The sequence below is a fragment of the Trichoplusia ni genome, chromosome 11 (assembly GCF_003590095.1).
Source record: "Trichoplusia ni isolate ovarian cell line Hi5 chromosome 11, tn1, whole genome shotgun sequence".
Classification (NCBI taxonomy): domain Eukaryota; kingdom Metazoa; phylum Arthropoda; class Insecta; order Lepidoptera; family Noctuidae; genus Trichoplusia; species Trichoplusia ni.
Genome location: NC_039488.1, coordinates 10,320,968 through 10,344,585, shown reverse-complemented (window position 1 = coordinate 10,344,585; position 23,618 = coordinate 10,320,968). Strand labels below are relative to the sequence as shown.

At 36.6% G+C, this 23,618-nt stretch overlaps 2 protein-coding genes across 7 annotated transcripts; both read left to right on the top strand.

The window, feature by feature from the left end:
* Nucleotides 1–66: 66 nt before the first annotated feature.
* On the top strand, nt 67–13,594 carry LOC113498952 (alpha-amylase 2-like). Of its 6 annotated transcripts, XM_026879223.1 has the most exons (11): nt 396–580; nt 1,057–1,239; nt 1,592–1,749; nt 8,946–9,117; nt 9,565–9,680; nt 9,874–10,057; nt 11,123–11,299; nt 11,559–11,690; nt 12,130–12,330; nt 12,497–12,658; nt 13,473–13,594. In XM_026879223.1, exons 1-11 carry the CDS (start codon nt 554–556, stop codon nt 13,482–13,484), a joined length of 1,524 nt encoding a protein of 507 aa, XP_026735024.1. In that variant the 5' UTR covers nt 396–553; the 3' UTR covers nt 13,485–13,594. The 6 variants fall into 6 exon arrangements, with proteins under 6 accessions (XP_026735023.1, XP_026735024.1, XP_026735019.1 ...); XM_026879222.1 differs by lacking the exons at nt 396–580; nt 13,473–13,594 and adding an exon at nt 67–79 and having other exon boundaries at nt 12,497–13,437; XM_026879218.1 differs by lacking the exon at nt 13,473–13,594 and having other exon boundaries at nt 12,497–13,437.
* A 692-nt stretch (nt 13,595–14,286) lies between these two features.
* On the top strand, nt 14,287–22,678 carry LOC113498951 (alpha-amylase 1-like). The gene is made up of 9 exons (XM_026879217.1): nt 14,287–14,373; nt 18,504–18,675; nt 19,048–19,199; nt 19,550–19,730; nt 20,200–20,315; nt 20,566–21,073; nt 21,428–21,628; nt 21,998–22,159; nt 22,537–22,678. Exons 2-9 carry the CDS (start codon nt 18,505–18,507, stop codon nt 22,546–22,548), a joined length of 1,503 nt encoding a protein of 500 aa, XP_026735018.1. The 5' UTR covers nt 14,287–14,373; nt 18,504; the 3' UTR covers nt 22,549–22,678.
* The last annotated feature ends 940 nt before the right edge of the window (nt 22,679–23,618 follow it).

The following is a 23,618-nucleotide window of genomic DNA, read 5'->3' as shown; positions in this document are numbered from 1 at the left end:
GTGGTCTAGTTTTTAAACAACTTTATTCTATGCTTGACGTGCGTTTCTTAGAAATTTAAACTCGGCCTCTAGTTTTCTAGTAAGTACATTTATGTTGTATAATACCTTTAAGTAATGTAGGTCTCCTTTAAATAATTCGTGATAACTTAACATAATAAAATTATTATTATTATAAAACCGATTGCCAAGTAGATGTTACCTTGCCAAACTGGTTCTGAGTCTGGGTGTCTTTGTGCATGTAACTTGATTGTTCGTGAAGTTCGTGACACAAGGATTTAATTCCTGAACCGGAGTCGTTAAAAAAAAATATTCAAAAGTAACTCTATTTTCAAATATTATTTATTTAGCTTTTAATATTTATTTATTTTAAATATTCGTCTTATAAAAAAAAATTTTTTGATGGCAGTTATCTCTTTAATCTAAAATTATGTTATTGTTAATACAATCAAACAAGTTTAATGTGCGTTGGTGATTTATAATCGGCTGTTGTGATTAGGTAAAGTATTATGATAATAACATTCCTTATCTTAAAAACATCAATGTGTACTTAAATATGAGGAATATATTTACTGTTGTTAAGGTAGGTTAAGTATTTTACTCTGTGGTAACTTTATTTTATAACTAGCTGTTGCCCGCGACTTCGTCCGCGTGGTTAGAAGATATAAGTTATAATTTATACCTGCCTTCTATGTATCTTGTAGGATTCAGTCAGCGTTTGCAATGTAAGCGCAAAAAATGTGTTTACGACCTCACATTAGAAACCTCAAAAATTGTAGCCTATGTGTTATTCTGATGTATAAGCTATATTGTGGTAAAGTTTCATTCAAATCCATTCAGTAGTTTTTACGTGAAAGAGTAACAAACATCCATACTTAAAAACTTTCGCCTTTATAATAGTAGTAGGATGGTTTTCAGTGATTACTTTATATTTATTGGTAAAAACCATTGCAATTAGAGATATACAAAATCTCATAAAGACCACGAGTAATAAATCTGCAATTTAACTTTTATATCCAGTAGGTTAACTGACTTGCCAATTTTTCTTATCATTTTCAGGTAATGGCATTCTTAACCATTTTTCTATGCTTAGTATTTGGAACTATCGGTAGTTGTGAAGTAACGAAGACTAATCAATGGCCTAACCGATCTGTTATAGTCCAACTTTTTGAATGGAAATGGTTGGATATTGCTGAAGAGTGTGAACGTTTCCTTGGACCAAAAGGCTATGGTGGAGTCCAGGTATTAAGTATCGGCCGACGAAGGATGACTTTACCTTTTTTTAACCCTATGTATTGAATGTGATTCAATTCTTGGTACGGGTCCATGATAGGTAGATAGAAAAACCTTAATTGTAAGATACACGCCTTAATAATGTGCCTTCTTTGGGTCCCTTTATTAAGGAACGTCAGGATGATATGAAATCTACATGGTTTCCTCGTATTATACGTATCGTATCGTTACCATTAAAGAAGCATGTAGATTCGTACAGAAACTCCATGCAGTATGAAAAAAAGAGATTTGGTGAAATTTAGTTCACCAAATCTCTTTCTTTCATACTGCTAATAAATATAAAAACGCATTCCATTTCCAGACATCTCCAGCATCAGAGAACTTGATAATACACCTCAATGATGGCCAAAGACCTTGGTACGAACGTTACCAAGTTATATCCTATAAATTAAAGACGAGATCAGGAGATGCAAATGATTTTCTCAATATGACAACCAGGTGTAATCGAGTTGGAGTCAGGTAAAGTTTTTTGCCAGCTAGAGTAGTGTAGAGCGAGCGAGCGACTTTGTATTTATATCATAAACAGTAAAAATGCCCGCGGTGTTTTTATTGATGGTAGTTCGACATATCCCCACGCCGTGCCCACAACGCAGCTTGAAGTCATTAGCGTTTTCCTCTGGAAAAAAATCGGTTAGTTTCTTGGGGAGTAAGAAGTTGTAGAAGTGAAGTGGTGCTAAATTCTTTGGCGATTACCGAATGTTGCTTATAGTTTTTGTAGTATAAGTTTTTTAAAGAAGGGCTAGGACTGTCGTATCGCCATTCTAAGAGCATACCGCTAAGCTTACTGTACTGCGTTGTCTCGTTTCTACAATGGCAATAGCTATTCTTAATAAGCCTGGATGAGCATTCATTGTACTCAATAATTAAACGATCTTTGTCCAAGTTGTATTAAGAAAAAGTTCACACAGCGCCTCAATAGATGGCGTTGTTAGTTTGCAGGTGAATCCTGAATCGCGCTATGGTTTGGTTACGTGAGAAATTATAAATATCACCTAACTATATTTTTTTATCGTACCCGTTGTTTTCTTGTACTGTGTTTAGTTAATAATAAACATTCAGTTGAGTGACTTGGTTGTTTCACTATTCACTTGAAGACCGGGTATCTGAACATTTCTGTTCATGGTCCTTCGAACCGGATCAGTGCGTACAGTGTGTGTACGTACATTTTTTGTGAAACCAGCACAGAAACCAGTGGCGGATTGCCACTGAAGTGCTTAGTCCCTGGAAGTAAGGGACCAGATCGTGCTTTGAAGAGCACCTCATCAGCCTGCAGAGGGCGCCACTGGAGTCGACGCCTAGCAGGTGCTTAGTGGAGCTGCGGAAGCGCTACAGGAGCGCCAAGGCAGAGTGCAGACAGGAATCAGCAGCCGGGCAGTACCGGAAGATTCCCCACTACTAAGCAAAGGAGACACTAGCGCCATCTACCGGACGTTTCTACACAGAGAAGTATTTGAAGACTGAAACCGTGAGTAAACTTTGACTTGTGATTTGTGAAGTGATTATTCAAGAACTAGAACATTTAAATTTAGTTATTTTTAATGTAAATTAATAACTTAGTAGAAATTAAATGTAGTTTGGACTTAGAATAATTAGGCTAAAATGGTTACTACGGGGAACCTATGCCCGATTTTTTTCTAAGTGTCAAATTGCAAACACTTGTAATTTTTTCAAGATTGTTATATCAACTTAAAATATTTTTAAATGTTTAGAGACTTGTAATTTCATGCCAATAGTTTCGCTGATAAAAAAAAATACATTACATTCTAATTGAGAGTTGTTCAATATAAAATATAAAAAAAAAAAACTTAATTTTAAATTTAAATTATTAATAAATTGATTGTTCGCAAATAAAATTAAAATGGAATCGTTCATAAAATTGCAAATTGATACAAAAAGTTCAATTGAAAAAGGCAGGACGAATTATAAAAAGTCACCTAAAGATCGCTTAACTCAGACATATTTAGAGACCAGATTAGAATCTCTAGAACGGCAATGGAAAAGCTTTTTAGAATACCATAAGAAAATAATAGAAATAGCAACAGATTCTTCACATAATTATTTTAAAAGCGAAATGTTTGACACAACTGAAGAATTTTACATTAATTATAAATCTGAATTAAAAGAGCACATTTCCCAAGTTAAAAATATAAACCAGGTTTCAGAAAAGATGCAAACAACAAAAATTTATAATAATGTTAAGTTACCTAAAGTTACTATACCAACATTTTCGGGTAAATACACTGAATGGACATCATTTCGCGATATGTTTTTGTCACTTATACATAAGAACGACACCATCGATGATGTTCAGAAATTACACTATTTGAAAGGTCATTTATCCGGAGAGGCGGAACATTTGTTGCGACACACGCCTGTTACCGCGGCTAATTATCAAGAATGTTGGCAAATGTTAAACAAACGGTATGATAACAAACGATATTTGTGTAATTCTATTTTAACTAGATTGATCAACCAACCTAATGTGTCTGTATCATCAACCGCCATAAAGGAACTATTGGATAGTACTGTAGATTGCTTGCATGGGTTAACAACCCTAGGTATAAACATTGATTCTTGGGATGCTATAGTAATATACATCATCAGCGCTAAGTTAGATAGCGAGTCACGTAAGTTATGGGAATCAAAAATAAGTACAAATGAGGAGTTACCAACCTTTGATGAATTTAAAATATTTTTAGAATCAAGGTTCCGTTCATTAGAATACTTAGACACTCCTACCAGTAAACAAAAATCGACACTTACTAAGCCAAAGGTCCTTCATGCGGTCTCTTCAAAAAATTATACCTCTGTTAATATAAGTTGTCCGTTATGTAAGCAACCTCATAAACTGAGTCATTGTAAACAATTCGGTAAAGATGATTACCAAACTCGCAGTGAATTTGTCCGTACCCACGGTCTTTGTTACAATTGTTTAGGCGCGAATCATTCAATTAAATTTTGTCGTGTTACTACAAGTTGTCAAGTTTGCAATCGCAAACACCATTCATTATTACACCCAAAGGGATTCTCAAGCTCGGCGTCGCCTCAAGGCCTTTCAGGAGAAACTTCAGCAATCAAAGCAGCAGTGTCCACATTGAGCGCTGCTTCCGATTCGGTGCAAGAATCGGATGTCATTAAGGTAACCACTCACTTTTCTAAAAGGGCTGTTCCGAATCAGGTTTTACTGGCAACCGCTCTTGTCGAAGCACAGACTAAGAACGGTGCTAACCATCTGCTTAGAGTATTATTAGACCAGGGGTCGCAGGCATCATTTATAACAGAGTCAGCGGTCCAGTTGCTCGGGCTTAAGAAATTGCCTGCTAGAGGTGTTATTTCAGGCATAGGAGGTGATGAGAGTGCTGTGGCTTCTAAGTTTATAGTCTTCGTAACCATCAAGTCACGCCATGATCCTAATTTCATTTATCAAGTGCGAGCATTCGTTTTAGGCACCATTACAACGTTGATCCCTGGGGAGAAAATATCAGTACCAACTTGGCCTGAACTAGATAGTTTAACACTGGCTGATCCAGAGTACCACACTCCAAACAAAATAGATGTTTTGCTTGGAGCTGAAGTTTATGGCCAGGTCCTTAGAGAAGGTCTAATCAAACACTCTCCTGGATCTTTGATAGCGCAAAACACGTGTTTAGGTTGGATTTTGTCTGGAGCCACACGAACATTAGATTTCGAATCGAATTCAGCTCATTGTCACCAAGGTTTTATCAGCATGCATTCGCAAATCAGTGAAAATGAAATGCTCAAACGGTTTTGGGAAATCGAATCTGATGCGCGTTATGTTAAAGAAAGAATACTTACCCAGGAAGAGCAATTGTGTGAAGAATTTTATAATCGTACCACTCAGCGGGACAGCACTGGTCGATATGTAGTTAAGCTACCATTTAAAGATGCTGATCCACCATGCAAATATGGGCACACCAGGGAAATTGCACTCAAACGATTTCAACTTCTTGAACGCCGTTTCAAGAAAGATCCAGAGATTAAGAAAAAATACACTGACGTTATTCAAGAGTACCTTGACCTCGGCCACATGGAAGAAATTCTCCCTGAAAACGATAAGGAGAGAGCAGAAGCAGTGTACTTACCTCACCACGCTGTAGTTCGGGAGGATAAGGCCACGACTAAAGTCAGAGTTGTGTTCGACGCTTCATGTAAAGGGGTAAATGGTGTATCTCTTAATGACTCATTAATGGTAGGCCCTACTATCCAACCAGATTTGCGTCATCTGGTTATGAGATGGCGCCTCCATCCAATTGTGCTGTGTGCCGACATTGTAAAGATGTATCGGCAAGTCATCGTCGCCCCTGAAAATAGAAATTTCCAAAGGCTGCTCTGGCGATGCGATCCGGAATCTGAAATAAAGGATTACAAATTATTAAGAGTAACATTTGGAACTGCATGCGCACCTTACCTCGCAGTGAAAACCTTGCAGCAGCTGGCACACGATGAAGGAGACGATTTTCCGCTGGTATCTGAAAAATTAAAGGAAGATTATTATGTAGATGATTTTATGTCAGGTTGTCAAACTGTAGAGGAAGGGATAAGAATTTATAAGGAGATGAAAGGATTAGTAGCGAGAGGGGGCTTTGAATTGCAAAAATGGATGACAAACAATAAAGATCTTTCAAGAGAAATAAAGGAAGATAGAAGCATTCAGAAGGTGGAATCGGTGGAAATAAAAATGGATGAAGTAATGAAGATACTTGGAATTTCTTGGGATAGAGAACGTGACAGTTTCAAGTACACAGTAACATTTCCTCCGCAACCTGGATCTGTAACTAAAAGAAAGGTTATATCAGAAATAGCTCGACTATTTGATCCCCTGGGATGGGTAGCACCTTGTGTGGTTACAGCAAAAATACTTATTCAAAAATTATGGTTAGCTGGAATCGATTGGGACGGTAGTTTACCTGAAGAGCTACTTAAAGAATGGAAAAATTACCAAGCTGATCTGTTACACTTACCTCAAATTGTTATCCCACGCTGGTTTGAAACCAGAAGCAAGGCAGTTATGGAACTGCAGGGCTTCTGCGACGCATCTAATAAAGCATACGCAGCAGTTGTTTATTTGCGAGTAATTGAGGAAGATTGTGACGTCAAAGTCCATTTAGTCACCGCAAAAACCAAAGTTGCACCTACAAAACAGCTTTCGATTCCACGACTGGAGCTAATGGGAGCAGTAATTCTAGCTAAATTAATAACTGAAGTTGCTGAAACATTGGGTATTGAAAAAGAAAATATACACTGCTGGACCGATTCAACAATTGTACTAGCATGGCTCACTGGCCATCCAAGTCGCTGGACAACCTTTGTTGGAAATCGAGTCTCAGAAATCTTAACGTTACTAGAAAACACACAGTGGGCACATGTTCGTTCCGCTTGCAATCCCGCAGATATAGCCTCCAGAGGCGTAACACCGACAGAACTTTCACAGTCTTCACTGTGGTTTCATGGACCGTCGTGGCTCGCAAACGAAACAATTAATTACACTAAGCCGAAGTTAATTTCAACTGAATTGGAGAAGCGGTCAGTGAAAGCACATGTATCGACGTGTCAAGACGATAAGCTGTGGACAAAATTTTCATCACTTCAAAGGTTAGTACGAGTAGTAGCTTACTGCAGAAGAGTTTTAGCATCAAATAAAAAGAGAACCACTTACCTGACAAGCGAAGAGATTGCAAAGGCATTAGAAATTTGTATTAAGAAGTTCCAACAACAAGCTTACAGTGAAGAAATAGAAGATATTAAGAAAAAAGGAAGCGTAAGCAAGAAAAGCAAATTAAAAGCACTATGTCCTTCAATAGACAGTGAAGGAATATTAAGAGTGGGAGGAAGGATTGAAAACGCACAGATTTCCGATAATATGAGACACCCTATCATAATTCCACAGCGAAGCCATCTTGCTTGGCTGCTTGTAGATGAAGCCCATAAAAAGACTCTCCACGGAGGTCCGACTCTTTTGTTGAGTTACTTACGCACGAAATACTGGATAATTTCTGCAAAAAATTTAATTAAATTGTATGTGCGTCAATGTGTTGTGTGTATTCGGCACTCAGCTAATTTTAAAAATCAATTTATGGGACAGTTACCAACCTGTAGAGTTACTCCTGCCAGAGCATTTTTGCACAGCGGTGTGGACTTTGCAGGTCCAATCAACATTCGAGTATCCAAAGGTCGTGGCAATAGGTCGTACAAAGGGTATATATGTTTGTTCGTATGTATGGTTACGAAGGCAGTACACTTGGAGGCCATAAGTGATCTCACCTCTCAGGCTTTCATAGCTGGTTACAAACGATTCATCGCTAGGAGAGGACATTGCAGTGACATCTGGAGCGACAATGGTAAAAATTTTGTCGGTGCATCTAGAGAACTGAAATGTTTGTTTAATGCAGAACAATCATCGGTTGCCAGTGAAATTAAAGATTGGTGCAGTTCAAGTAGTGTCAAGTGGCATTTCATACCACCTCACGCCCCAAATTTTGGTGGGCTCTGGGAGGCTGGGATTAAGTCCACCAAATTCCACTTGAAGAGGATAATTGGTGAGTCGACCCTCACTTATGAAGAAATGTCAACTCTCCTTGCTCAAATTGAGGCCTGCCTCAATTCCAGACCAATCTCACAAATCTCACAAAATCCAAACGATCCGATTCCTCTAACACCCGGTCATTTTTTAATAGGCGAACCTCTGGTTCTTGTACCGGATCGTAACTATGAACGCTCCAATATCGGCACTTTGAAAAGATGGCAGTATTTACAAAGACTGACCCAAGATTTCTGGCGACGTTGGTCGCAAGAATATTTAACTACTATGGTTCATCGTTACAAGTGGTCCCAGAGGGAACCTGAACCAAAGATAGGAGATATTGTTATAGTGAAGGAGGATAACCTGCCTCCTGGTAAATGGTTACTAGGTAAAATTTTAATGAAGCATCCGGGCACGGATGGAATCACTCGAGTTGTAACTTTAAAATGTAAGGATTCTGTTATAAAGAGACCAACGTGTAAATTGTGCATTTTACCTGTGACTGATTAAACACATGTTACTATGTTATGATTAAGTTAAGTTTATTTTTCTGCCCCCTTGGCCTCATGGTGGGCGGGCTTTGTGTTTCCATGTAATTTTATGTTTGTTTTATACTCAACCCCTCTTGACCTCATGGTGAGGGAGTCTTAAATACGAAAGGACATAGTTGTGAATATGTCCTTGGTGGGCGGAATGTCCAAGTTGTATTAAGAAAAAGTTCACACAGCGCCTCAATAGATGGCGTTGTTAGTTTGCAGGTGAATCCTGAATCGCGCTATGGTTTGGTTACGTGAGAAATTATAAATATCACCTAACTATATTTTTTTTATTGTACCCGTTGTTTTCTTGTACTGTGTTTAGTTAATATTAAACATTCAGTTGAGTGACTTGGTTGTTTCACTATTCACTTGAAGACCGGGTATCTGAACATTTCTGTTCAATCTTAATATCTATAAGTTTAATTGATATGGCATATCTAATCCAGCGCAGAAAGATTTTCCGATTCAGTTAATAATTATTAATTGCACCTGTCATTATCTTATAGTTAATGACTATTAACCTGTAACCTGTTTATTGATTTGTTATAAGATATGATATTTTTTTCTAATTCCAGAATTTACGTAGATGTTGTGTTCAACCATATGACAGGAGATCACGAAGCCAACGCAGGTACTGCTGGTAGTACTGCAAACTTCTCGACATTTTCGTACCCAGCGGTTCCTTATAAAAAGAAGCATTTTCATCATCCTGTATGCGATATAAACAATTATGACAACGCTACGGAGGTTTGTTAAAGAAAAAAGTGCAAATCAAGTAGATACTTCATCATCATCATCATCATCAGCCTATCGCAGTCCACTGCTGGACATAGGCCTCTCCAAGTGCACGCAAGTGAAGTAGATACTTAGGTGCTTATAAGTACAGTTGCCGTAAGTGGTAAATTAATTAAAGGAGATTTTAATCGTTAACTATATTTTGGGGAACTATCATACTATGCATATCATCAGGATTCTTCGAACAAATTAATGACTCCCACAAACTTTCCCCGTGTCATATTATCTTTGTCAAGTATAATGTTGTGACGAATGGGCATTTAAGAACGTCGCTAATGTAAGTAGTCGTTGTGAGATATGGTTACGAAAATAATAAAATTGCTTTAAGATGCTTATTGTAACTTATTAAATGCAATTAGGAGTTTATGCGATACTCTCACCAATGATTTAATAATCCAGGTTCGAGATTGTCAATTGGTTGGTTTGAAAGACCTGAACCAAACAATGCCCTTAGTCCGACAGAAGATTGTCGAATACCTGAACAAGTTAATTAATCTTGGAGTCGCTGGATTCAGGTAAAGACAAAATTTGTTCTATGTATGTAAATGGATAATCAAACAACTTTTACCATCGGGAATCTAAACTGTATGCTTTAAAATCTTATAAGAAGTATTAATTTGAACTATAATAATCTTCCTTTTTTGTAAACTACATTTTTGTTTTCGGGGTTCGTGTTGATTTTGCGTAAGAATCAGTTTTGTTTTGTAGAGTGGATGCAGCAAAACACATGTGGCCAGAAGACCTAAAACCTATTTACGATTCTCTAAACAATTTGAATATACAGCATGGTTTTGATCAGAACGCGAGACCTTACATTTACCAAGAAGTTGCTCACGGGGGCGCGGTAAAACCTTCAGATTACAAAGACATAGGGGATGTGACTGAATTTTTTGTAAGTTGAAATTTCGACGCACTTTTATTCCTCTTTACTTAATATACTTATTGTTAGAAAAAACTCGTTTTCAGCAAAATGGAAAGTCGTTTTAACCGGAAACAAACTTCCGACTATGGATTTACATTATAAAACCCCTCTACGCCTTTATAGGTACTGATAACGATGTTTTTTTATCACTTATCAGCATTTAATCCTTAATCATTATTATAGCCCATAGACTGGCGTATTTCTCATATAGCAAGTCCCTTAGACAGAATGAACCCTCTATTACAATAACGCTACTAAGCTTTAAACTGAATACCTCATTGTTAGACTTTCGCTAAAAGCTAACCCATTAAGTTTTCAACGTCTTTATAAGGTCAAAATATTAGCCTCGAATTGCTAATCTCCCAAGTTTTATGCCTTAATCTCCAGAAAGTGAGCCATCGCATTTACGGAAAGGATTTTCATGACTAAGCAAAATTGTTTTGCTGTTGAATCGTATACTAATTAGTCTACTAACTGAGCATGACTGCAAGGTTGAGCATCGGAAATAGTTTGTGTCATTCGTTAACTTAATCATTTAATTGATGAGAAAATTTCGGTCTCACTTTCTATTGCAGAAATTCCAATGAATCGCTATTCATTTCTTGGTTTTGTGTTGTGTTTTGCTTGTGTGATTAATCGTTAGATTTATTGTAAATATGTAGGTATTAATGAGAATTCAATGTTCAAAGACTAGGATAATAAAAACAAAATTTAATATAAAGATGACGTCTGTATGTGAGAACTTTGCTGTTGTGGAGCTTGACATAAGTACCTTCTCGCAAGTGGAAATCCCACACATGTTCACAATTTCACATTCACAAAAGACAGCTAGATCATACACTCATACGACCTTTTTTTTCCTAGCACGTCTCTAGGGAGGACGCTGGCTTATACGGCGGAATCTGGCTTTCATGTCGCTATAATTTCTACCAAAGCATGAAACCTATAACGTTGAGTCACTTTTCGAGTCCGAAGACTAATAAAAAGTCTCGCGTTTTCGAAAAAAGTCCTTTAATCTGTTATATGCTGTTTCAGGTGGTATCAGAAATGTTTAACGTTTTTAATGGTCATAAACCATTGAAGAATTTAAAAAGCTGGGGTAGTCCCTCCTTGGGAATGCTGCCAAGTGAAAATGCTTTGGTTTTCGTTGACAATCATGACACACAGCGAAACACTGGTGGATTAAATTACAAAACTGCCAGGAATTATAAGGTAAAGCATAATCCTGTATGTTCTCCATCTCCAATAATTTTCGGTATGTTCAACCACATCTTAGGTAGGTTCAGCCTCTATTTATCTAGTCGAAAAGCAGGATTTGACGAATTTAAAAAATTGGTTTGACGAAGTCTTATTTATCATCATCACATCAGCCTGAAGTCACCTGTATTTAAGTAAATATTGCCTCTTCCTATTCCTCATCTACTAAGAACTACTTTTATCATAAGATTAATTATGAGAATCACTTTAACAGGTCGCTACAGCTTTTCTCCTAGCACATTCGTATGGACAACCTCGTATCATGAGCAGTTATCACTTTGATCGGAACGATCAAGGTCCACCCAATGACAGGAATGAAGATATTCAGCCTCCACTTATCAATGAGGTAAGAATTAGAAGGATCAACTCTTGTATAAATACCACTTGTCTACGAAAACTGAGAGTTCACGGAGAGTTTATTGGTTGAGGTCATCACATCAAACCCGATGGGTGCTGGGTGTTGCGGGCTCGATTCCAGCTTGGAACAAGCATTTGTGGGATTCACGAATGCTGGTCTTGAATCTGGGTGTCTTGAATGTGACTTGCATTCCCCTTGGATACAAGGATTAAATTCCATAGTAAAGGAGTCGTTTTTTTTATATACAAGAGGAAGGGAAATTAATGAACTATCATCTCTTTAAATCGTTTGCGGGTCGTTAAAGTGGGACAGTGCATCTTCAAAAACAATCTTATTTTAAAATGTATTTAAAGGATCCAAGGGCCATTCGGGCCATTTACGTACACCAAAAGTCAAATAACCGTTTGCATTTCATTTTCTTCGTCAGGATGGTTCTTGTGAAGGTGGTTGGGTTTGCGAGCATCGGTGGCCCTCCATTTACAAAATGGTGAACTTTAGAAACGCAGTACGTGATACTAAAGTAGAAAATTGGTGGGACAATGGGAATAACCAAATTGCGTTCAGTCGAGGGATCAAAGGATTTATTGTTTTTAATACGGAAGGTAAAAAGTTGGATAGGATTTTTCAGGTAAGCTTTACTATATTCAGTATCTCATTATATCGTTAGTGTATTGTTTAAAACATCCAGCAGAAGTTTAGTTTTTTTTGCAAATCCTTGTAAAATTCTTATTAAAAATTTATGAAGCAAAATATTGCTCGCTCGTGAACATTCAACTATATTGAAGTATTTTCAGACTGGACTTCCATCAGGGAAATATTGCGATATCATATCAGGCCAAAGGCAAGGACAGATATGCAGTGGTACAACAATTAATGTGTCTAATACTGGACTTGCATCAATCAAACTGTCTGGAATCGGAGACGAATTACATCTTGCTATTCATATCGGAGAAGAGGTAGGTCAAATGTCAAGAACCGTCGGCTTAGCACAGATGGTGTGTGAGCGATCCCGATACTCTGATCTAGGCAGGGCAAAGGGGCTTAAGCGGTCTCAGGACTTCACTGAAGTACTAGGAGGCTTTGAGTCAGTTTTTCCCATACCCAACTAACCCCAATTTATCCCCAAATTGACTATCAGTGTGGATTGAAGTCATTAACTTAGCCCAAAATGTTACGTATCCATTTGGGTCGCCTGAGATTTAGATGCGGAAGGCTGAGACCTGAGAAGCTGAGACCATGTGCCGAAACTGGGGAAAGCTTATAGTCTACCAGAGGACCGTGATAGGAATTGACTGATTGGTTTAAAATGAGGACATGGTGATAATGTATGGCTCTTCAATTTGATCACATAGCATGATGTATTGAGAAGGATAAGAAAATATAATATTAACGATATTAATTTGTAAATAACACCCCGAACATCATTGAGAACATTCAAGAAAATAAAAGCAAGGTTTATATTTCTTATCGATTTCTAAAATTAGGTAGGCTATAAGGATGAATTTTTTTTCTTTATCAATACAGTAGCTCAACATTATTTATCCTCATCAAAATGTAATCTATATTATCTTCATAATAGTATTTGACTTAAAACTTTGACAAGATTAGTAATTGGATGCCCTACCTTGCTTTAATATTAAGTTGTTGTCGTGTGACTAGAAACAATCACTGGTTATCATTTACGATTTAAATTAAAGATAGCTTGTAAGATAAAGCTATAGGTATTTAAAATTAACCATTCCAAAGATTAATTTATGTTTTGTTTTTCAGTCACGTATTTGAGTCTTCAAAAATCTTTGAAACAGCTATCAGCTCTAGGTACAGAAGAGTTTTCCAAAATGTGGTTAAGGGAGGCATACAGATATTTCATTGATTAAAAACATTCATTTGTAGCTCTTGTTTTTTTTTATTTTTAACGTGATTTGAATGAATTGGTAAATTAAAAACAATTTATCCAGTATGTCATGAATAGCTAACAGGCAAAAAACTCGGTTCAACTGCAACATTAATTACATGATAATTACATATGAATGCGTTATACAATATACATAGGGTACGTACACCAAAATTACATTTTTGCATTTTTTTTCCTGTCCGTCTGTCTTTTTATTTTGACTAATCTCTAAAATGACTGGGCTTATTTTTACGGGACTTTTATTGGCAGGTGATGTAATAAGGAGTAACTTAGCCTACATATATTTTAGACGTATATAACATTTTGATAAATTCCATGCGGACGAATTCGTGGGTACAGCTAGTAGGCATCCAATAAAGTTTAATGTTTATCTACAACTGGGATTAAATGCTCAATTGAAATTAACTGTTTAAAGAAACCTTATCTATTTGTGCTTTAATTTAAAGATACGCAAATGTGCTTCTTACTACTGTAGGCATAACAAAAATTGGAACTTTCTACAACAAATTGACAGCACGTACCTAATAATTAATTACAACATTTTTATTTTTATTAGTATACTACAAATCCTTAAATCAAAATTATCATTGTTTTTGGACTATTTATCGGGGATTAAAATAATTATTATGATAAATGTTTGCTATCTGAATGCGAAGTGAAAATTTTATCTCTGTATATAAGCGTGGTCACAGCGGGTGGGCTTATGCAGATAGCGTTGTTCCTAGTGTTAGTGCAATAGGTCTTTAGATCTATAAGGTAAGTCTGACTATTCGTTATCTTCTTTAAACCAGAACGCAAAAAGAGGGCTGTCATAAGATTTACGTGTCTGTCTGTAGTACCCTAGCTCCAGAACGGATTGAGCGATTTCCATTTAGTTTGTGTTGTATCAAAGTTGAACTATGCACGTGTTTTCTTATAAATGTCTGTATGAAATACATGGAGTTATTTAGAAGATGTGGGGATAAAAGTTTTAACCGTCGGGAGTTGTTGTTGAAGATAGGTAGAAGTGGTGTCCAAAAACTAATTGAAGGGCATTCACGTCGCGCACCACAATGTTTTGTATTATCGCAATTGTGGAACGTGCCTATACCCCACCAACAATAACCTTAAGAATTGGCAGTTGGCTCCCAATATTACATAAAAATATTCCGATTCTGATTCATAACTTTATTAATAGTATTTTGAGGAGTTTTTTTCGGTTATGCGTTAGTCTTTAAGGACTCCCGCATTCTCGATAATAATCGGGTAGTATGAGACTGTCACTGACTAAACCTGAACCGCCATGCATCGTCTCTCGCATTTAGTCAGTTAGGTACCTGCATAATATTTACTCATTTGTTAAAACGCTAGTTTGGTAGTTCAGTAAGGCTTCTGTAGTTGTCAAAACGAGAGATCGTAGAGGTAGGTAACTGTTCTACACTCGTACTGATTGTGGACAAGTACATGCAGTTTTGTAATAGTGGAATAGTATTGTCTCGATTCGACGGCGGAGCAAGTGAGCTGATAGCGTTTCTATTAATATAACATTGGGTACTTATCATAATATCTTCCATATTTCTAGTTCGTGATTTTGTTTTGTTTTGAGTAATAAACATTATTTTGAAGTAAATTAAAACTGCAATTGAGATAAAGTACTTATATTTACGTCACTATGACACTTATTTAGATATGGCGTCACAAATGTCATAATCAATTTTATTGAACGCATTTAGTGATTGAGCTATTTAAAATTCTGTGTTTTATGCAGTCTAATTTAAATTACTTTTAAGCTGATTGCGGAGCAGAAAGGCAAGTTTATCTAAGAATTTTATTGATTTTTAACATATCTCCACAAGTTTGTGATCGTTCTATAAAAACGTACACGTTTAGATCTAATTGAAGGAAATGGCAAATATATAAATATAATGTAAGTAGTTGCCAGTAGATGGCATTATTCAACTAAAGTTTCATTCAATGGCGGTGACACATGTTATGCATATGTGAGTACAGTTCACAGCAAAATTGGATTATCAAAAGTAGAAATTTAAAATTAATGAATAGAATTCGCATCAGACCTGTGTGGCTGCAATTCAAAAGTACGTGAACTGAAGTACCAGCCAGCTCGTTACAACCAAAAAAGCAATTTTTAATGCAAACTACCGACCATTAAGTATTGAACTTCGTAAATTAATCATCTACTCTTGCTATTGACTGTATCTAAACACGTAGTATACATGAGTACCTACACTCTAACATATTACAAAGTTTGAAACAGCCTTCAACGCTGCCTGCGGTTATTGACCCAGCCTATTTTCAACTAATTGAGGTTCTCAAATAAATTAGTGTCGACCAATGTCAACATTACGAGGACACAGTCCCTACCTAGCATGATGTTTACATCTCGATATAAATCGTAACTGGTTGATAGTAATCTAAAATACAATATTATTAGTTATTCCTCATTAATAGATATTTAAAATTAAATTAACATATGTCCGCAATTCGCTAATACATTTGGACGCCCCATTTTGGTAACATTCTTTTCCGTCGCTAGCCTTTTTTTAATGGTAATGTTAGGATGACGTTATGGTTACGCCACACTTAATCAATTTACAGAATATAGGAAACTTGGCACGATCTCGGTTCCACTATGGAGACAGTTCCAGTTTAAAGTACCTTCTAAAAAACGAAACATAAAACGCTGTAGCCCAAATATATTTCCGTATTGTAAGTATTTGCCTAGTTCCATACACGTAGTTTCTGCTACGCCGTAAGCGTATAAAATGAGAAAAGGAAATTCGATTCATATGTTTTACTCTAGGTGAGTAACAATAACGTCACGTTAATATGAAATACAATAAAAGATCATTATGTATTTGTATTGTCCGAAGAAAATGGCTATTAATGTCAAACTATACAACTAAGTATAAACCTGACAGACATTTTCGTTTTTTTAACCACGACGCAAAAATAGGAGTGTCATGTGTGCCAGACTGTCCATCTGTTAGTCTGTGACATCATAGCTCCCGAATGGATCGAGGGATTTAAATCTAATTTTAATTATGTGCGAAAAGTTTTGTATCAAAGGTTAATTATGTGCGAAATTCTTAAACATGTTTGAAAACAGTCGAACAATCAGTCGAGCCGTTTTAAAGTTATTGTGTGTGAAAGGTTTTAGTGTCGGGGATTTTTATTTTTTTTATCCTGTCGTGTATTTAAAGTCCGGACAGAGTGGATAAAACGAAGACACGACTTTGTCATGTAGGTAGTTAGACAGTATCTAAATAAAAACTAAAAATCTTTCATGAAAAAAAAAATATGCCTTCAAGAAACACATGCAAAAAACACATTCAAATCGGTTCCACCGTTTAGGAGCAGTGAGAGAGCAACATACACACGTACAATAGAATTATGTACATATAGATAGGTGTGTTACTCGTGGTCTTGTGCTCTTTTATCAGATCATTATAAAGAGAAATGTTAGTTTTGTTGTTTACGTAAACATGTAGTTGTTTTAATAGGAATTATTTTAAAAGCGAACAGTTTGGTGAACAAAGATACAAACTTGAAAACAATCTGTGTTCTTGGATTAATTTCACAAGCTGTTTTAGTTCACGGGCTCTTAGTAACAAATATTTTGGTAAGTTTCAATTAATATCTACCGTCTTTACTTAGTGAAGGCTGCAAGGTATTGTTGCCAAAAACACGTAGAATGACAAATAAACATAATTATCGAGATAAATAAATATTTATCATCGGATGGCTGAATAATTAGATGGCAACCGCTGGTCAGATTTAATGAGATTTTTTATTATTACTTTTTCCACTTCACATTTCACATCTCTAGTATGCAATGTTTAGAAGAATTTATTTCAGTGTGTCTTTAAAAGACATTTACATTTTATATTCCGATTTATGTAAGCGGCAACGTTTGAAATATATTTGTTGCATGTTTTTGAGACGCAAAAGAGGGGTGTTAGAAGTTGGACATCTATGTCTGTAGATGCTTCAGACAGATTGAGAAATTTCAATTTAATTTATTTTGTAATAAAGGTGAATAAGATACTTGCGTGTGTTCTTAAACATATTTAACAAAAATCATTCGAGCCCTTTAAAAGTGAAAATCCGATTTAATTTCTGGTTTCCTCGCGTTCTTAAAAAAATTTCGCGTTCGCTCGCGTTAATAAAGAATAAACATGTACATCACATTTAGGCTAACTTGTCTAAAATTAAATACCTACTCAGTTTATTCACCTCAAAATAGCCTGCTTTGCATTACTGTAACGTAGGTACTCCATTTAAGGGTTCAAACAAAAAGTAAGGTGTCTGTCCTGTGTTAAGTAGTTCATACATTTTATTTAAAATGTTGTAGGCAAATGTAGGTACTTGCACAACTTTATTTATGTTTTCCACACGTGTGTCTACTAACCTGTTTTATATGCTAATTCAAGATATAATTTACATGTGTATTAAATTCTCTTTGCCGTTTTCCCTTGCTTATTAGTGACAATAATTGGTAATTCATTTATTTTCTGACTATGTGGACCAACAAAAAATGTCGCGTGTTAAATTGTGTCAAAAAATCGCGTCCGATACGGGATGCTGTCTAAAGATGTCTTTTGGACTACGACTTGCTACTGAACAATCTATTTTTATTTGATATTAAATAAAATAAGAACAAATGAATAGCTACGATTACTGAAAAGCATAAATTAATCAATTTTTGTAAAACATAATTTTGATAGTAACTATCGTGAGAATGATTCATTATTTCCCCCACTGCGTCAGCTCACGATTAAGGACTCCGGTTGGGTTAGAAACTAGTCGGGCAACCCCGATAAATACTCATGAGTAAACCATTGCATCATTTAATAACATTATTTTGACCATGATTTTGTTGTTCCCAGGATGTTCCGGCTCATCCTTTGCCTTTTCGCCGTATCACAGGCGCTAGCCTATAAGAACCCTCACTATGCATCAGGCCGCTCCGCCATGGTCCATCTCTTCGAATGGAAGTGGGATGACATAGCTGCTGAGTGCGAGCGGTTCCTTGGACCTAAAGGATTCGGTGGTATTCAGGTACGATGGTCAATCAATTAAGTATTGTTAAATAAAAATGACGTAAAGAAAATCTTTGCAAAAAATACGTCTTCGCAGCTAAGCAAAGCGAAATTAATACTATATTTGAAGAGCCTTTTAACAGTGAGCAATCTTTTAACAAAAACCTATTATTTATTAGTTTTGAACTGATACCTAATTTCAATTGAACAGTGCCCTTACCGATCACTTAAGTTTCCTATTTCTATCATGAGCTACTCGTACATACATCTAGCTAGTGAAAGTTTGATTTAAAAAAACAAAAACCTGAAAACTAGTGGAAATTAGCCAGTTTTATGAGTATTCCATCGAAAATCGGTCAGAAATAAACAAATCATCATTTTTTTCTCCTAGATCTCCCCTCCCAATGAGAACTTGGTGATCTGGGCTCACAACCGGCCATGGTGGGAGCGCTACCAACCGATCTCCTACCGCCTCATCACACGCTCCGGTAACGAACAGCAGTTCGCTAACATGGTGCGCAGGTGCAACGATGTTGGAGTCCGGTATGTGACACTAAATTGAACCTTATTATACACAAAAATAGGGTCGACTTTTTTAGGTTTAGGAATTTGAATATGTTTTTAGTCAGACAAATAGTGAAAATACGCTCATGACGTCACAATTCGTGAAGGTTTTTCTTTGAATATCATATCGTTAAGGTGAGCAAATCGTCTAGATCAAAATTAAATCTGTCTTCTTAAATTCGCCTAAAGAAAAACAGTTCCCGTCTACTCTACTGTAAAAGAGTTTGTTAAAACTAAGCCTTTTCTATGCACTCCTTATACAGATAATAGTCTCTTAGTGTCTTTCTTCTTCCGAATTTATACTTACAAGTGTTATTGGACATTTCCAGGATTTACGTAGACGCCATCATCAACCACATGACTGGTACTTGGGGCGATAACGTGGGTACCGGCGGCAGTACCGCAAACTTCGGCGAGTGGAGCTATCCCTCCGTCCCCTACGGCCGCAACGACTTCAACTGGCCTCACTGCGTCATCAACTCTCATGACTACGGATGCTGCCCTGATAGAGTAAGTACAGTCTTGAAATCTATTTTTTTTTGGATTGTTTAGTGGCCTGATGAAAATATTGAACGGCCACATTTAAAACGATGGTAAGTAAAAGTCGCCTCTAAGTTACATGCTGGCTTCACCTCTGATAAGGGGAATGTAAAGACAAAAATAAAAACCTCGCAATGCATATGCTAAAATGATTTTTTTAAATGACTCTCGCTTTAAGGGATTTAATCCTTGTTTTGCGAGGGTTTGTATAAACATTTAAGTCACACGCACAAAAATACAAGCATACGTGGATCACACAAATGCTTGTCCCACGGGGGACCGAAACCACAATACTTCCATCCATGCAGTTGAATAGTCTGCTCAAATGATTAATATTATGAAATAAATAAGCTGTGACAAAACCACACCGATTTTTTTAAGAAATAGGTTTAAAATACATACCTTGTTCTTCTTTTGATATCTTTATTTACTATTACAGGTACGAAACTGCGAACTGTCCGGTCTTAAGGACTTGAACCAAGGCTCTGAATACGTGCGCCAGCAGATCGTCAACTACATGAACCATCTCATCGGCTTGGGTGTCGCTGGATTCAGGTCCGATATCAAACATATTATTTTCTTCTCGAAAAACAGTCAACTTCTTTCTGAATACGGTAGAATACACTGACTTAGGACTGATACTAGAAAATAAAGTAGCTTTAACAATAATCCATTATTGAAAACTGAAGACCATTACACGTATTTACAATCCATTTTGGAATTTCGTACATCGGATTTTGGATGCGTATAGAAATGCGTTACTTAAATTTTTGCAAGCCCATAATTATTCCCTTTTGCTTTACAGAATCGACGCAGCCAAACACATGTGGCCTGGAGACTTACGCGTCATCTACGACCGTCTAAACAACCTGAACACCAACCACGGTTTCCCCTCTGGTGCCCGCCCTTACATCTTCCAGGAAGTCATCGACCTTGGTGGCGAGGCCATCAGACGCGAAGAATACACTTCCCTTGCCGCAGTCACCGAGTTCAAATTCGGTCTGGAGTTGAGCAGAGCCTTCCAACGCAACAACCAACTCAGATGGCTGGTTAACTGGGGACCCGCCTGGGGTCTGCTTGCTTCGAACGATGCTTTAGCGTTTATTGATAACCATGACAACCAGAGGGGTCACGGTGCTGGTGGAAACATCCTCACTCATAAGCAACCTAAACAGTACAAGGGAGCTATCGCGTTCATGTTGGCCCATCCTTATGGTGTTCCTCAGTTGATGAGCAGTTTCGCCTTCCACAACACTGAGGCTGGACCCCCAATGGACAGCAGTGGTAACATCATCTCGCCTGCTATCAACTCTGTAAGTATTAACTATCTTTTACGATTTTAATTAAATTTTAGTAGATTCTAGGGAAATATAATTTTAAAATAAATTTTACATACACCGCAAACTTTATAAAAACTAAATTTAAAAGAACGAAATTTTTCAACACATTGTTATGATGAGCCAATTCCTTAAAAGTTTTCTGCTGTGTCTATGATAGGTATAAAATGTTTTTCTGGATCTATAACATTTCTACTTGCTCATTATTCATCTAAACTACATGGGAGACTTTCTCTGTTGTTTTCACTTAATCAGTTTATGTTTCCTTTGCTACACTTATGCTCTTCCTACGTCATACGACATTTTCTATACCACATACGTGTTACACAGGACAACTCCTGTGGCAACGGTTGGGTTTGCGAGCACCGTTGGCGCCAGATCTACAGCATGGTCGCCTTCAGGAATGTCGCTGGCAACACTGGTATCAACGACTGGTGGGATAACGCTAGCAACCAGATCGCTTTCTGCAGAGGCGGACAGGCCTTCATCGCCTTTAACAATGATCACTGGGACCTTAACCAGAACCTTCAGGTAAATGTTTGGAATGACCCCCAAAATTGTTTGTTTGTTGACTCTTATAGTAACCATAGTAGTTAATACACATGTCTGATTAAGAGATGGAAGAGTCTTTTTTCCTCTTGGAAAACTCTAAAGACGTAGATGATGGAATTAATACTGTTTGATGATGTTGAGGTATATTGTGATCGTTTCGATACCAAAATCTTTTCAAAATCGAATGAGGTCCAAAAATTATTACTGAATTATAAAGAATTTACGAAAAGAAATCGTAACGCTTATCTTTGGGTTTATCCGCAAATTTACATTACCTGCACATTTTCTCTACTCATTTCTTTTTCATAACCCGTTTCCACTAATCCAATAAGCTCTCTTCTCCCACAGACTTGCCTCCCCGCTGGTCAGTACTGCGACGTGATCTCTGGCCAGAAGAACGGTAACAACTGCTCTGGCAAGACAGTGAACGTCGGCCATGACGGTCGCGCTAACATCTACGTGGGAGCCAACGAGTACGACATGATGCTGGCTATACATGTCGGAAGCGAAGTGAGTTACGAAACTATACTAAGTTTAGTATAGTTTATATATATAGTATAGTTAATTAATTAAGAAATAAGATTAATATACAGATTATTGAAGAATTGCTTTATTAAGTAGTGAAATTGATTTTTTATATCAATATTCTTGTCATGTACAAAATATGAAACTCGATTAGATTCGATTTCAATGACATTTGATTCCGATAGTTAAAAGTTAGGTAGAACTTGTTATTTTTAAAAATACATACGCTTGAAAATTATAGAAAGATAAAGTCCTTTTAAGGGCGTTTTAAGGAGCCATGGAAAAAGCCTGGCCTTCTTTTTCTACTTAATTATATTTATTATTTGTCTATCTAACTAAACATTTATATATTTTTCTTTCAGTCAAGATTGTGAAGATCACCCCAGATTGAGGAGCTATCAGTACAAAATCCAGACAAAGACTTAAACTAATCTGCATCGTAATAACACATTGTGATCTTTTTTATACTAAACCATAATTTATAATAAAAAGTTTACAGATTTAATAACCCTCGTTTCATTTGTGTGAAATTAAATATGTTGTCTGACTCTACATCATCCATAATGATTCTAGAGCCATTTTTTGTTGGGTCGAGAAATTCGAAGTGGATATCTCTTACCGACTATACTTAGATCGTCATGCGTCGTCATTCTCGTTTTGGTGTTCGTGCGTTGTAATTCTACTCTTAAAACAGGTGAAATGTAATTCAGTGGGAAATTGCATATTAAAAAAAAACGAATTGGGTGAATCTTATCTAAAACAGACGTTTTAGCAAATCTCTAAGGAAACAACCTTTTTATTGGGTCGAATACTATATCACAATTGAATCCTTCTATTCGTTCAAAAAAAAACCCTTTGAAGAAAACACATGACCAAAAACAAAGGAGAGTCAAATCTAATAATACCTAGAAGCTGAAAATACCTACCAGTATTATTAGAACATTGGAACGAACGATTCCGTAGTATACGCATTCACTGTCGAATAAATCCGTCAGAAATCAGTCGACGCCTACGACAAGCCACAAGCCACGGTGCCAGTAAATTGGCTGTATCACAAACATACTGACAGTTCGCTGGCAATTATTGTGTGACCTAAGTAAATATTTTGTGTGTGTATGTCACGGAAATTTTTCCGTATTAAGAATGTTATTAATGTAAAGATCATTTCATTTTAATGCTCTTTGTAAAAGTCGAAAACAAAGCTGCAAAGCAAGAAATGTAATTTTTCCCCCTGTACAAACAATGCATTCTGTTTAATCTGTGGTGAGATTCCCCTCTAACATAAAAAAGTCAATGTCACAAGGTAATTGCGCAAATTTTTTCTTCTTGTAACATATTTCAACACTAATAAAAACATTGTAAAGTGTCAATTACGTATGAGTATTTTTTTGCATACCTAATCGGTTTCGTTGTTAGTCCTAAAAGAAGTCCCAAGAAGCATACA